The sequence below is a fragment of the Gymnoscopelus microlampas genome (assembly GCF_963454915.1).
Source record: "Gymnoscopelus microlampas genome assembly, chromosome: 20".
In the NCBI taxonomy this organism is placed as follows: domain Eukaryota; kingdom Metazoa; phylum Chordata; class Actinopteri; order Myctophiformes; family Myctophidae; genus Gymnoscopelus; species Gymnoscopelus microlampas.
Genome location: NC_139957.1, coordinates 42,155,137 through 42,170,361, shown reverse-complemented (window position 1 = coordinate 42,170,361; position 15,225 = coordinate 42,155,137). Strand labels below are relative to the sequence as shown.

General features: G+C 42.4%; 2 protein-coding genes across 3 annotated transcripts; both read right to left on the bottom strand.

Moving 5' to 3' along the window:
• Positions 1-3,750: 3,750 nt before the first annotated feature.
• LOC311036475 (piggyBac transposable element-derived protein 4-like) lies at positions 3,751-9,692 on the bottom strand. The gene is made up of 4 exons (XM_084045191.1): positions 9,538-9,692; positions 8,196-8,294; positions 6,923-7,457; positions 3,751-4,956 (listed from the first exon to the last, which is right to left on the bottom strand). Exons 3-4 carry the CDS (start codon positions 7,438-7,440, stop codon positions 3,861-3,863), a joined length of 1,614 nt encoding a protein of 537 aa, XP_083901317.1. The 5' UTR covers positions 7,441-7,457; positions 8,196-8,294; positions 9,538-9,692; the 3' UTR covers positions 3,751-3,860.
• Positions 9,693-11,190: 1,498 nt separating this feature from the next.
• On the bottom strand, positions 11,191-14,008 carry LOC311036365 (heat shock protein beta-11-like). Of its 2 annotated transcripts, XR_014599839.1 has the most exons (3): positions 13,427-14,008; positions 11,637-12,003; positions 11,191-11,258 (listed from the first exon to the last, which is right to left on the bottom strand). XR_014599839.1 is itself a non-coding variant. In XM_084045008.1 (2 exons), the coding sequence occupies exons 1-2, from the start codon at positions 13,787-13,789 to the stop codon at positions 11,689-11,691; spliced, it is 678 nt and encodes a 225-aa protein (XP_083901134.1). In that variant the 5' UTR covers positions 13,790-14,008; the 3' UTR covers positions 11,465-11,688. The 2 variants fall into 2 exon arrangements, 1 of the variants encoding a protein (XP_083901134.1); XM_084045008.1 differs by lacking the exon at positions 11,191-11,258 and having other exon boundaries at positions 11,465-12,003.
• Positions 14,009-15,225: the final 1,217 nt, after the last annotated feature.

Below are 15,225 nucleotides of genomic sequence, written 5' to 3'. Positions count from 1 at the left end.
GTAAACAGGGGGGGGTTATTTCTGGTGATAGGCTTGAATTTTTTTATGGGTCCAGTTCCGAATTGCAGTCACCTAAGTCAAAGTGCATCTTTTAGAGCAGTTTTGAAGGACAGTATGGAGTAACACTTTGTTATGACTGTTGGTAGGGCATTCCACATTTTGGTGGCATAGCAGTGGAACGAATTCAACCCCTTGTTTGAGCCAAATCTGGGTTGAACGTAATTTGGACCCATAAATCGATGTATATTTGGCCACGGAGCCCAATACTGAAAATATATTGTTATGCCAAGTACCCCATACAGGACTTGTGGTGATAAAAAAAACTCTAAAATATGCAAACATTTTCAAAAATGTTAAAGTTTTTTTTTGATAGGCTGGGGACCCCCTGGAACCCACTCAAGGACCCCTGGGGGTCCCTGGACCACACTTTGAGATCCCCTGCATTAAGACCACAGACCATCATAACGCTGAGAGTGTACAAATGGGACCAAATGGACCCGTAAGGGTCCATTTGGTCCCATTTGTACACTCTGAGTTACAGCCCCATAAGGGTTCATTTGGTTCCTTGCCTAACTATCAATAATCTAGCAGGGGACCCCCTGGAACCCCCTCAAAGACCCCTGGGGGACCCTGGAACCCAGGAACCCTGTATATGAGCTATACACTTCACAATAACTGCTCTGGCTGGGCGTTTGTTGAGTTTCCTCAACAGTTAAACCAACCTGCTGCTGGGAAACCCCACCCACAAGAAATTCATCGATTGATTGATTGAATACTTTATTAACAGTTTGCAAATAGTACAGTGGTACGATTATACAAGGATGCTAAAAGGATAACACAAAAAGGTGGTTTCCATTGCGGTCCTGTGTATTCAATTCATTTAGACATTTAAAGACATATATACGATACAATATGATATACAAGACATCATCAACACTAGTAGCAGGGGGGGACATTTCTGGTTTTAAAAGGAGTAGTTCACCCCAAAAATTACTTATTTTCTATCAATTACAAATCCCATTTTTTGTCGCATTTTAAGCCAATTGAGTCTCCTACCAGAGACTCCGCCGGTCATCAAATTATTGGCTCAGGAATGTGACAAAAACAAAAAAAAATCTCCATGAATTCAAGGCTTCATTGGGTGTGTAATTGATAGAAAGTAAGACATCATTTGGGTGAACTACTCCTTTAAGCTTAGACTTTTTACAGCGTCCAGTTACAAATTGCAGACAGGCACGGCAAAAACACCGACACCGGCGAAAATCGGCCACTATGCACGATTCTTACCTTTTTCCGCACATCGTATCCAAACAGTAAAGTTTGGCCCCCCTGCTCTCAGATGTTTTAAATGGCCAAGAAAATCTAACGGACGGGTTGAAACAAGCGTTTAAATCACTTTTTTAGTCAGCCTGTGCCATGTTTTCCAAATGCAATCTTACGGGAGCAGTACAGCACATGCGGACGGGGGTTGACTGGCCACAGGCTGAATAAAAAAGCGATTTAAACACTCGTTTCAACCCGTCGGTAACACATTCTTGGCCTCTAAAATGTAAGAACATCTGAGAGCAGGGGGCCTGACCGTTACTGTTTTGATACGATGTGCGGAAACAGTTAAGAATCATCCATAGTGGCCAATCTTCGCCTGTGTCGTCACCTGCCGGGCATCCGACGCAGTGGAACCTCATCTCTGAGCTATACAGCAAAGGGAGAGGTTCCGATTGGAGATAATTAAAGTATAATCAAACAAAGAAAATATAAAAGATGAAATATAAATACAAGAAAAGATGTGTACAGATGTGTTCACAAGTGGCAGTGGACAAACAAAAACAAAGTGGCACTGTAAGGACAAGTAGCAGTCCAAGAGCAATAAAAAGAGGGGCTACATACATATACTGTGTACTAAATAGTTACGTATATAGTTGTTGTCGGGCAGAAACCTCTGTACTGTATGCCATCATCATCCTACTGAACTGTGTTCCACAACTGAACATAAAACATTGAAAAAAATATTTTCAATAAAACAAAAAAACTGTCTGAAGTAGTGCTATAACTACATTAGTTTGTTCGGTGAACACAGATATCGTTGCTGTAGCGCAGAAACCTCTCATCTCCATATTTTAACCTTTTGAGTTTTTTTCATAAATCAACGTCCTACTTGATCATACATACTACAGCGTCACACAAAAGCATCAAAAGTAGCGGATCCACAAGCTCGACACGCGGCACGAACCGACGCGTTTGGAGCTTGTAGATCTGCTACTTTTGAATTTGAATCCTGAAAAGTAACAGTTTGACAGTTTGAGGTTTCCACCCGACTGAGACTATACAAAGTTATATACAGTTAATGGCACCTGCCTTTTTCAACCTGTGCTCATGCTGAAAGCTGAATAAACATAAGACGTAAAATAAAAAAACTCACTGTACTACTGTATGCCATCATAATACTACTGAACTGAGAATGTTCCACAACCGAACTGAATTGAAAACATTGAAAAATGCGTCAAGACATGCAATAACTACGTCAGTTTGAACAACAGTTATGCTTAATTTATGCGCCGTCATACGTCAAGTGTCACACGACAAAAATAGCTGATCTGTAAGCTCACAACGCTATTTTTTTTTGCACACGACAAAGTATAACTCGGGCTTTAGTAAACGGTTGAGATTCGAAACCGGAGGAACCCGGATCCAACAGTGAGGAACCGGATTCGTTTTCCATCCAGGCCCGGCGCAAGCCGACAACGGCGGTGGGGGGGGGGGGGGGGGGGGGGGTGCGTGTGCGACAGCAGCTGAAGTCCTTGTCATGTCTGTCTGTCTGTCTATCAGTCCCTCCTGGTACACACAACACCACTGACCACTTTCTTAATACGCTGAGGAAGACTTGACGCCGAAACGCTATTAATTGAAAAGTACCAGCCTTTCAGGCTGTAGCTCCCAGACTCTGGAATGCCCTACCGCAGGCCCTGAGAGCTGCAACGTCTGTGGGCATTTTTAAGTAGCCTGGTAAACCCTCCCTCCGGAAATTCCAATAAAATACAATTGAGATTTCTGGAGGGAGGGTTTACCAGGCTAATTTTTAAGAACCACTTGGAACACTTGAAACCACAGAAACACTTCTGTTTGGTCATGCTTTTGCAGAATATCGTTGATTTTCTTTTTATTTCTTCCTCCTGTTTTTGTTATATTGTACTGTTTTGCTGCTGTTTTTTGTTAAACTTGTTGTATTTCTATGGTATGTGAAGCACTTTGTGAGTTTTCTCTGTGAGAAGTGCTATATAAATAAAATGTACTTACTTACTTACCAGAAGGTTTTTTTTTTTAACTGGCAGTCTTGACTTAGGGGGCGAGATGGTCCGGTTGGTCTCCCCCCCTCAGAGTTACTGACCCTGTAAGGGTCAACTTGGAACCCCCCCTCAAGTAACCCAGGGGGGTCCCTGGACCTAACTTTGAGAACCACTGCAACATTATTTATGCAATACTGTATATATGAAAAAAAAGACAAAAATTATAAGTTTTTTTTTTTTTTCAGGAATCGCTAAAGGGACCATTAACCCTGGAACGCATCTGTGTCACTTTAGATTTCTTTGGCTATTCAAAAATAGCAGATATACAAGCTCATAGCACGGCACCGAGTGCCGCGCTATGAGCTTGTAGATCTGCTATTTTTGAAAAATCTTGAAAACTTTCTTTTTTAGATTTAAAAAAGAAAACTGTTAGGATTTAGAAAACCTTTTTAAGAATCGCCTCAGGTCTTAATGGGTTAATGGGTTAAGGGAATGGTTAAGGAACCAGCATTGTTAAAATCCTGAAGGAGCCCAACCGTAGGCTTTAGTGTACTGTACGATACGCCATCATCCATCCTACAGAAATCGCCGGACGTGTTTGCCAAAGCACTCGGTGTGTAAGGCCTCGTTGCACTGTTTGCAGCCGTAGACGGTGGTACTGATGCGAGTGTGAGTGCCTTGCCTCAAACACTCCTTGCAACTTTTTCTCTTGTCAAAGATCTTCTCAAAGTCGTGCTCGTCCGCGGGGGGTCGATTGGGCGTCGAGGTGCACTGAGGAGCACTCCTCGTGGTCACCGGGACGGTGAGTTCCTGTGCCAGGTCCTCCAGCCAGTCCTTGTAACCTCTGGACTTGGTCGCGAACGCTTTTCCTCCGGCACACTTTGCGGCGATGTACCCGTTGTAGCACGCGACGGACAAGAAGAAGAAAAAGATCCTCCTCCACCATTTCTGCGAGCGATGCTGATACTGATAATATTCAACCATCTGCTCCAGCAAATCCACACCCTTCATGTTCTTCTGGTAGTCGGAGATGCACGCCGGCACCATGACCTCAGGCTGGTTGGACGCTCCCTTCTTTCTCTTCATCGAGCCTTTCTCGGTGGGATCGTGGTAATTAGACAGCACCATGGCAAACCTGCTCTCGTCCTGCCAAACGCAGAGCGTGAGGTCGTCCTTCTGAGAGTACCAAGCTTTCTCGGCCGTCGGGTTCTTCGGGAGCCCGCCTCGGTTATAACGAACGTCGCCGCAGGCGTTCAGCCCGTGTCTCGTCATCTCCTGGAAGAGCTCCACCCCCGAGTAGGAGTTGTCCATGAAGACGGACAGGTGAGAGCCGTAGTACGGACTGGCGAGGTCCATGACGACGCTGTTGACGACGGCCTTCTCTTGCGTCCGCCCGCGACCCGTGCAGACTCGGAAGTTTGCGACGTAGCCGGTGGAGCTCTCTGCCATGACCCACACCTTGACGCCGTGTTTCGCCTGTTTGTGGGCGTGATACCGACCGAAGTCGAGTCTTCCCTTGAATTTCACCATGGTCTCGTCTACCGTCACGAAGCCGTTCACTTCGTAGAGCGCCTGGAATTTGCCGGAGAGGTAGTCGAGAAACCATCGCAACTTCCACAGCTTGTCGGAGCGGTCTACGTCATCTGCTTGGTTGTTTTGCAGGTGGAGATACCTGAAAGTACACAAAGATATTCACACAAGTATGTGAGTTGCTTTGGATGAAAGCATATATGACACACTTAACTTAACCCATTAAAAAGGACAACTTTGTTTTTTTACAACCAAGGTTTATGGTTTAGATTGTAATTAAAGTAAATAAAAGATGAGTGTTAAAACATTTAAATGTACTGCTTTCTATAGTTTTTTTACAGTGGGCGGGGGCATTCTGTCCGGTGGCTAAATATGTATTTTTTTACACAATAACCCGGCGTTCTCTTTATTATTATTTACAATAGCTCTTTTAGCCCCCAATAACTCACATCTGGCCATCAAAGACCACAGGACCTTTTTTATTGTGTAAAAAATACATATTTAGCCACCGGACAGAATGCCCCCGCCCACTGTAAAAAAGCTGAAAATTGCTAAAACTCTAGAAAGCAGTAAATGAAAAAGAAATAACACTCATCTTTTATTTACAAGCTAAAATGTATACTACAGTTTCACCCAAAATAGCAAAAAATAACGGAAGTTGTAGTTCTGCTATTTTTGAATTTGAATCCTGAAACGTAGCTGTTTGTCCGACCAACATCATCGATATTGCACTGTACAGTACATTTTAAACTTGTGTGTGATGATAAAAAAAATACCACTACTATTACTGTCATCATGTAAAGCACTCGTGCTTTATTCTTGCTCTGTTTTTAATTGCTGTGTAAAGAACTTTGAGCTGCATTTCATGTCACGAAAGGTGCTATACAAAATAAAGTTTATTATTATTATTATTATTATTATTATAATATAATAATTATCATCATTATATAATAATAACAATAATAATAATAATAATAATAATAATAATAACTAGAAAAAGTGCTCCTCGGAGCACAACTCTCCGCTGTTGGGAATGTTGGGAATGTTCTATCTGTATAAGTGTCCTATCCCTCCTGTCTGTATAAGTGTCCTATCCGTCCTGTCTATGTAAGTGTCCTATCCGTCCTGTCTGTGTAAGTGTCCTATCCGTCCTGTCTGTGTAAGTGTCCTATCCAATTGTTACAGTATCCGCCATTTCTCAACCATTTCGTGATTGTTCCTGTCTTACCTCACTCTTACCAGACTTGTGTTGGGAATGTTGGGAATGTTCTAATTCTTATGTTCTAACTGTCCTATCCATCCTGTCTGTATAAGTGTCCGATCCGTCCTGTCTGTATAAGTGTCCTATCCGTCTGTATAAGTGTCCTATCCCTCCTGTCTGTATAAGTGTCCTATCCATCCTGTCTATGTAAGTGTCCTATCCGTCCTGTCTGTGTAAGTGTCCTATCCGTCCTGTCTGTATAAGTGTCCTATCCGTCCTGTCTGTATACTGTAAGTGTCCTATCCGTCCTGTCTGTATACTGTAAGTGTCCTATCCGTCCTGTCTGTGTAAGTGTCATATCCCTCCTGTCTATGTAAGTGTCCTATCCGTCCTGTCTGTGTAAGTGTTCTATCCGTCCTGTCTGTATAAGTGTCCTATCCGTCCTGTCTGTATAAGTGTCCTATCCGTCCTGTCTGTATAAGTGTCCTATCCGTCCTGTCTGTGTACTGTAAGTGTCCTATCCGTCTGTGTAAGTGTCATATCCCTCCTGTCTATATAAGTGTCCTATCTGTCCTATCTGCATGGCTAATTATGTATCAGCCATGCAGCCATTTCGTGATGGTTCCTGTCTTACCTCACTTTGACAGTGGCAAAGCCACTGTCAAAGTGATGCCATGTATTTATACAGTATTTCACCGTATTGTCACGTGTCACGTGAGGCTTGACCAATCGGTGTGTCATATTTAGAAAGTGAAAACAAAACTCTCCTGCGGAGAGTAATAATAATAATAAGGGTAATATTAATAATAATAATATAATAATTATCATCATCATTATAATTAATTTGGTTCCAAATGGAACCAAATTATAATGGTAATCAGACAATTACCATTATAATTTATATTACCTCCAAATCATGGAGAATCTGTCCCGTGACATTACTTGGGGTACATTGGTTGCGAAAAGCCCTTTTGTTTTTCGCCAGTAGTCTCTTGTGACTGGCAGCTTGAGAATCCCCATGGCGATACACAGCCCGATGAAAGACTTCATTTCCGTCGCAGACACAGGCGTCCACTTGTTTTTCTGGCATTTCGATTCTGGTATCTCCCTCCTGCTCTCCTGTGCGTACGCGTTCGTTTCTGTCACGAGTCGCAGAAACAGTTCCTCTGTGAACATCTTAGAGAAAACGTGCAACGGTGTTGCATTGTCCGGCAGTTCGATCTTCACCCCCGGCGCGCGGTTAAACTCTCTCTTCACGCGCGGGTGGTAATTCCCCGTCTTCCAATCCCCGTGGAAGTCGATGACGTCCTCCTCATCGTCTTTAACGAACACGTCTCTCATCCACTGGTCCGAGGCAAAATAACTGGTGCCATCGAGATCGTCAATATCACTGCCTTCACTCTGTGGCCCCTGTTCCTCCGCCATCGTCACTCGCCGACTCGCTAAAACAAAGGTAGAGAACATAGTATTATTAATAATAATCCATGGATGAGTCTGAGAAAAAAAAATCCCATAATGGATTTTGACGTTCCACCACATGGAATAATTATGCATTTTATTGGTCACAAAAGGACAAAAACATCAAGGTTTCATGACATGCTGGTTTACAAAACATTAAAGGAGTAGTTCACCCAAAAAATGGCTTATTTTCTATCAATTGCACACCCCATGAAGCCTTGAATCCATGGATTTATTTGAGTTTTTGTGGCATTCCTAAGTCAATAATTTGATTCCCGTCTCCTACCGGCTAATGTATCCGGTAGGAGACACAAAGTAGATTATTTGTGTCTCCTACCGGATAGACACCCGGTCATCAAATTATTGGCTCAGGAATGCCACAAAATTGATAGAAAATATGTCATTTTTTGGGTGAACTCCTCCTTTAAGTCTTTATCATGGTCCTTCAAACGCGTACTAAAAAGGTTTTAACTGAAAAATCGGAGGCCTTTTTAGCTGCAATCATCGCCTCTTTGCCTATGGACCCTAATGTGTGTCCGTGTTTTAAACAAGCATAGTTTGCTGTCCAATGATTCATTGTGGAAAATATTCATTGCAACCAATTTTTATTTCCAGCAGTTCACATCAAAAATGTAACAGAAATATTCAAACAAGACCATCAACGCCTGGTCAAAACAAGAACAGAAAAATGGAAAGGAATAACGACAGCATATGAAACTTACTGAGGTCCCAGTGATCTTCAGGTTCCTCCTAGACAGAAACACCAGTGGCTGGGTCTGGAGAGGTTATCTTCACCTGCAGCCTGGACTCCACACACTGGTCTGGAATGAATTAATTGAAAGTTTTCATGACATTCTTTTTCTATTATATATATATTATTATTATTATTTTTTTTTTTTATGACCTCAATTACACCCCAAAAACCTGAACTTTGAACATTCAGTGGAATTTCTGTGGTCTGGGGTTCTCTCTATTAGGCTAAAAAGTGACTTATGTTGCTATAATATCAGTGCTTCTCAAACGTTTTCATGTCAAGGACCCCCAATATTATATGTATTTGGCCGCAAACCCCCTATCTCAAAATAGTTTGGTTCCAGGGACCATTTGTTCATGCCCGTCATCATGGATGAACTTCAACCTGGTGTTTGCACTTTATCCATTTACAGCCCGTACATCTACATAAACGTTCAGATTTCAAATATTAAGTGCTTACCTCATGGCCATGGATGTTACAATTATGTACGGGCCATCAGAAGTACCCGTATCTTCTGTATTGTTCAATAAAAAGCATTTTAATCCGACCGGTGGCCAATTTCTCCGTATTTCCTCAATAATTATACTTTCAACTATGCGACCCTATCGGTTGGAAGTTGTATTGCACTCTGCTACATTATTTATAACACTATGAGAAAATGGTCACCAATCGGATTAAAGGGCTTTTTATTGAACAATATGGAAGATACGGGTACTTTTGAGGGCCCGTACATAATTGTAACATCCGTGGCCATGAGGTAAGACCTTTACATTTGAAATCTCAACGTGTAGGTAGATGTATGGAGCAAAAAAGGAGAAAGTGCAAACACGATTTTGAAAATCATCCATGACTGTCATGTATCAGGGATAGCACAACACCAGAGGGAGCTCAACTGACGTCGTTCAATCCAGATTGATTGATTGGATTGATTGATTGAATACTTTATTAACGTTGCCAAGGCAAGCACAGTGAAGTACAGTTCAATACAAGGTCTGCTATGCTAAGAGGAATTTAAAACCAAGAAATGGGCACTATGGCTTGTTTCCATTGGGGTCCTTTCTTTGTACTCGATTCATCGAGGCATTTAATGACAGACAGATAAACTACTATGCAAAAACATCATATCAACGGGTAGAAATCGAAAAAAAATTGTACTGTTTCGGCACAAACATGGGGTTACAGACAGGGTTTACAGTGCACATTAAAAAATATTATCTAATTACATGTAACAGTCTGTTTTACAGTGGTAAAACAGACTGTTACGTGTAATTAGATTGGATTCTTTAACAGAGAACATAAAAACAACTTACTTTACTGTGTGATGGTTCCATGATGTGTCTCTATTTCAGGACGACAGTGTTTATATAAATCTCAGCCACAGTGTGATGATGATGAACACTGAATGAATTGACTCATAACAGCTGAATTCTATGTTTATGTACGTGTGTTTAACGGTTAGATTCTCGTGTTGTTGTTGTTGTTGTTGTTATAAGGAGCCAGATGGTGAAGCAGAATCAGCTCTATAGCTACCATAATAATAACAACTAGCCTGAGATGGCTAAATAAACAATTTCCGGGTTACTGATACGGTCGGAGCGGAAATAGCTTTACGTCATCAGGTGGCCGGAACCCAATGACCAGAGCCTCTAGTGCCTTGGTTTTCAAAGTGGGGTCCGGGGACCCCCAGGGGTCCTTGAGGGAGTTCCAGGGGGTCCCCAGCTAAATGATGGATAGTAAGGAACCAAATGGACCCTTATGGGTCTGTAACTGTGAGAGTGTACAAATGGAACCAAATGGACCCAGTTAGGGTCCATTTGGTTCCATTTGCACACTCTCAGAGTTACATTAACATTGTTTTTATAATTAAACAATTGGGGTCCCAGTCCAGAGATAGAAATGCCATTAAATGGGGGTCTGTAGCCTAATGCATGTTAAACTGGGGGTCCTTGAAATTGAAATGGTTGAGAATCACTGCTAGAGCCGTAAAAATCTTCTCTTATTGGGGGTCCCTGGCATAACTTTTCATATGGGGGTCCCCGGGCTAATGTGTGTCAATTTGGGGGTGCTTGACGCAAAAAAGGTTGAAAACCACTGCTCTAGTGCCGTGCACCTCCAAAATGATTCCTACTTTAAATTGTGTTTAGTTTGGTATACTCGTTTCGTTTCTTTTGGTATAATAATAGGCCTAGTTTGGTTTGTCCATATTTTATTCTAACTTGTAGCGCAACTAGAGAGACTAAACCAGGGGTCTTCTCAACAGGGGGTCCGGGACCCCTAGGGGGTCCTCAGAGTTACTATAGGGGGTCCGCCAAATCTTTGTGTGATATGATTATTTTTTTTACATTAACCACTTGAACCCTAGCATCGCTTTTCCGAGCAGAACTTAAGCCAAAATAGCAGATCTACAAGCTCACAACGCCTTGCGCTGCGAGGCGTTGTGAGCTTGTAGATCGGCTATTTTTGGCAAAGAGTTATATAGGTGTAGAGGGAAAAAAGAGCAGCAAAAATTATATTGTATAAAATTGTGTTTCAGATAGAGAGGGGGACCCTGCTTCATCTCTCTCTCAGCTAGGGGGTCCTTGGCCTGAAAACGTTGAAGACCCCTGCCTTACACTGCTCGTTACTGGGGACAGTAATAACATTATAATATATTACTTAGTAATAAGTTACTGTTCAACACTGGTATCAAAATACATTTGAATGTGTTTTTTGTTAATAACACATTAGTACCTCAGCAGCAAAGGTCCCTTTCCTATATGGAAAATACAAGTTTTATGTCCTGAGAAACCTCATCATTTATAGCAAGTTAAATTTAAAACAATTAGATAATTCTCACATAGTTTTGTGGCAATTATCATTCATTCATCATTCATGTGACATTACTCGTAATAATGTTTCTTGGTTGAAAGTCTTATTGATCATATATTATTTATTAAACACAAAATGATTTAAACACCTTGTGAATCAGGCACATCAAATGATTAAACATACACATAAAAATGATGTCCAGAAAAAGGTCGACATTATAGAGCAGTGGTTTTCAACCAGTGGTCCGGGCACCACCAGTGGTCCTTGGAGGGGTACCAGGGGGTCCCCAGCTAAATGAGTTAACATAGCGTCACATTCATTTTAACCACCTAGCTTTGGCTATTCAAAAATAGCAGATCTACAAGCTCATAGCGCGGCACCGAGTGCCGCGCTATGAGCTTGTAGATCTGCTATTTTTGAAAAACCTTGGAAAAGTGTGCATATCTTTGAATATTTATATTTTTTTAAGCGAAAATTAACTGATATCTTTGCTTCTGGGGGTCCCTGGCACAAAACGTTTTCAAATTGGGGTCCGCGGCCAAATGTATATCATTTTAGGGGTCCTTGGCATGAAAAAAGGTTGAAAACCACTGTTATAGAGTTCTGTTTTGATGTTTGTAGAAAAGGAAAAAACAATGATTTGGGGTCCACTCTTAGTTCGTCTCAGTCTTGGTGTCTGAGGCCACCTCCCCTGCGGTGGTCTTGGGTGTCGTCGTGGTGGTCAACGCCAGCTCTTCCCGCGGGGCGACGGTAATGGGGACCACCCTCTCGTTGGACCCCGCGGGGTCCCTTTCACAGGGTGCCTGGATGCGGAGGAGACCCCCGTCCAGGGAGCAGGTGACGGAGTCGGGGTTGAGGCCGTCGGGGAGGTCGAATTCCTGACGGAACTCGTGGAGTCGGTACGAGCTGTGGCTGTCCACTTCCTGTTTCCTCTCGGAGCGACCGCTGACCCGCAGCTTCCTGCCCACCTGTCCAGAAGAAGGAAGTTGACAGTTTAGGACTCTGGTTCTCAGACTTTTTATTTTTATTTCAAGGTACCCCCAAAAGTGTACAAATGGAACCAGATGGATCCTTACAGTAGTGGTTCTCAAACATTTTCATGTCAAGGACCCCCAAATTGACACTTATTAGCCCGCGGACCCCCATTTGAATATGCCAGGGACCCCCATAAGAGAAGATTTTCACGGCTCTAGCACCCTAACGGGTCCATTTGGTTCCATTTGTACGCTTTCAGAGTTACAGACCCATAAGGGTCCATTTGGTTCCTATCCATCATTTAGCTGGGGACCCCCTGGAACCACCTCAAGTACCCCTGGGGGTCCCCGGACCCCACTTTGAGAACCAATGCCTTACAGGTCTCTTTTAGAGTTACAGAATCCCTACTAGTATACTTCCACTAATGCAGCTGATGCTATAGTGATAATACTTGTAATACTCATTACATCTCCCATAATGCCTTGTAAGAGTATTGTTTTGGGTTACTTTCAACCATGTGCCCGTATTTTGGTTATTTATTTATAGTCCCAAAAAAAACATGGTCACAAGTAGAGCCAGACCAATATATCATCCGTTATTGGATTTCTTTTATGACATTGGTATCTTATGTGCTGATGTGTCCTGATTTTTAAGCTCTATAAGCTCACAATATGTCACATATTGTACATTTTCACCATAATGATTTGCCCAAAATGATGGGATGCCAGGTTGAAAGTGGTTGGCAAAATATTCATTTTTCAAGTTGATTAGAAAATAATGCACTTGCTGGTGAACTAGCATCTGGCATCAACCGGGCTCTAGTTGTAAACTGTGCCCCTAATCTTAAAGGAGCACTTCACCCATGTTCAACCTGTCTTCATATAATTGGTCCTCACTAGTAAATGCTCATTATCAGATGGTTATGGACAGTTCAGAAACATGTTGCCTACCGGTGACATCATCTGTAGGCACGTTTGGCAATTAAAAAAAAGATATCAAACTTAAAAAACTAAAACTGATGCAAGGACAATGGCTTCTACTTCAGCAAGCTAACTTTCCAGACAGTTAAAAAAGGCAGTAGTTTCTATTAGCTTGGAATCCACATCGATGATGTCATTGGTAGGCAGGTTTCTGAACTGTCCACGGCGGCCCATCAATGAGACATGGAGTGAGTAGACGAAAGTGTGTCATCTCATAATGGGCATTAGTGAGGAGTGAGGACCAATTATATGAAGATAAGGTTATAAATGGGTGAAGTGCTCGCTTAAGGCCACCACGTCCCTAGCCTGGTAAACCATCCCGGTCGTGGAATTCACATTTCATGTGTATTCTGTTTACCAGGCCGAGGCCACCACTTCCCTATTACTGCTACTGCAAATACCAATACTGCTATGACCTCAGCTTGACTCCACCCACCTGTTTGACAGACAGCTCCTCGGGGGTGTAGTCCTTGGTGTTGAGTGTGAGCGCAAAGGCTCCGCCCTGGTCCTTGCTCATCTGGAATGTGATTGGCTTCAAGGAGGCGGTGGTGGTAGTGGCGCCCGGCGCCGATTGGTCGATCTCGTCCCAGATGCGTTGGTGCAGGCGCTCCATGTAGTCCATGTTCTGTTTCATTAGCTGAAAGTTACGCACCATCTCCTGTTCCAGCTGGTAGAACAGGGGGCGTGTCTCGGGCCAGAGGCTGCGGACGGGCCAGTGGAAATCCGCGAAAGGTGACATCAGCAGGCCGGGTGCAGGGCCGAGGAGGGCGGATGGCTGATGGTGGAAGTTGCTAAGCATGGTTTAGGTGGGCCTCCGGGTAGTTAGTAGCTATACACTAGTTTAGTTGAACTTAGCCTTTAAAAACTAGCTTTCCTCACGGTAGGGTTTCCTCAGAAAGTACTCTGCTCAAAGCTGATGATGTTCTTTTATAGTTGGCTTTAGAAGTTAGATGTCCTCTGGTTTAGTTGGCCTTCGCTCTGTCTTGCAGTCTTCTGCTGTCTCTGTCTGTCTGTCTGTCTCTCTCTTCGTTCTGTCTTCCCTCTGTGGACGTCCCAGCTTTTTATACCCTGATGGAAAGATCCAGTTACATTCCTGACAGGGTGTCGTGTCTGTCTGCATGTGTGTGTGTTGACTACCAACAGTGTGATCATATTCTAAAATTGTCCCATGAGTTTCCCACTCATTGAAATGTGCGTGTGTATTAGTAGTACCCGGGTGGTGTGTGTGTGTGTGTGTGTGTGTGTGTGTGTGTGTGTGTGTGTGTGTGTGTGTGTGTGTGTGTGTGTGTGTGTGTATTACTATACTTGTGAGGCCCAAATGTCCCCACAAGTATAGTAGAATTTGATAAATAGATATTGTGAGGACAATTTATATGATTCACACAAGAGAAATGTTGTGGTATAACAGATTTCTTGAGTACAGGTCGTTTTCATACCGGACGGGCAAGTTTATTTCATGGGATTAATTTCTACCAATTTAAACTGCTGTTTGTGCTATGATTGCATACATGCAAGAATAATGTGTGGCAATAAAGCAACATTTCTAAAAAAAGAAAGTCTATTTTTCACTGCGAATAAAAGAGTCAACTTGTATGAATGAGGCATCACCAAATTAATAGTTTGCTGTGAAATATTTTCTGACACGTTCTGATTGTTCATTCGTCAAGCTCCTGGTGTGTAAAGACCTTTAGGTTTATAATTAAGAAAATAATCAGATTGGGGTTAGTGTTAGGCGGTTTTATTTAAGGATTGGGGTTGGAGTTATTCTTGATTTATACATAGAAAATAGCAGCTCTATACAAGCCCAGAATGTGTCTGTGACGCATAGTGAGCTTGTAGATTGGCTATTTTCAAACATTTTAGTACTTTTACTTTTGGTACTTTAAGTACATTTTGACACCAATATGTTTGTACTTTTACTCAAGTAAATTTTGAATTCCGGAGTTTTTCTTGTAACAGAGTATTTCTACATTGCGGTATTGATACTTTTACTTTAAGTAAAAACATTTGAGTACTTTTCCCACCACTGGTAGAGTGTGTCACATTACTGAGTGACTTTGCTCTATTAATGGCTTGTCATTGATGACTCACAGTCTCTAAAGGTAAATGACAGTTGCACCTCAGCTGTGTACAGACTGGCCTCCCAACTCATGACTAAAAATAAATGAATCTAATTTAATCAAATTAAGGATGAAACATACCAGTAGATCAACAATGATATTGAACTACATTTCT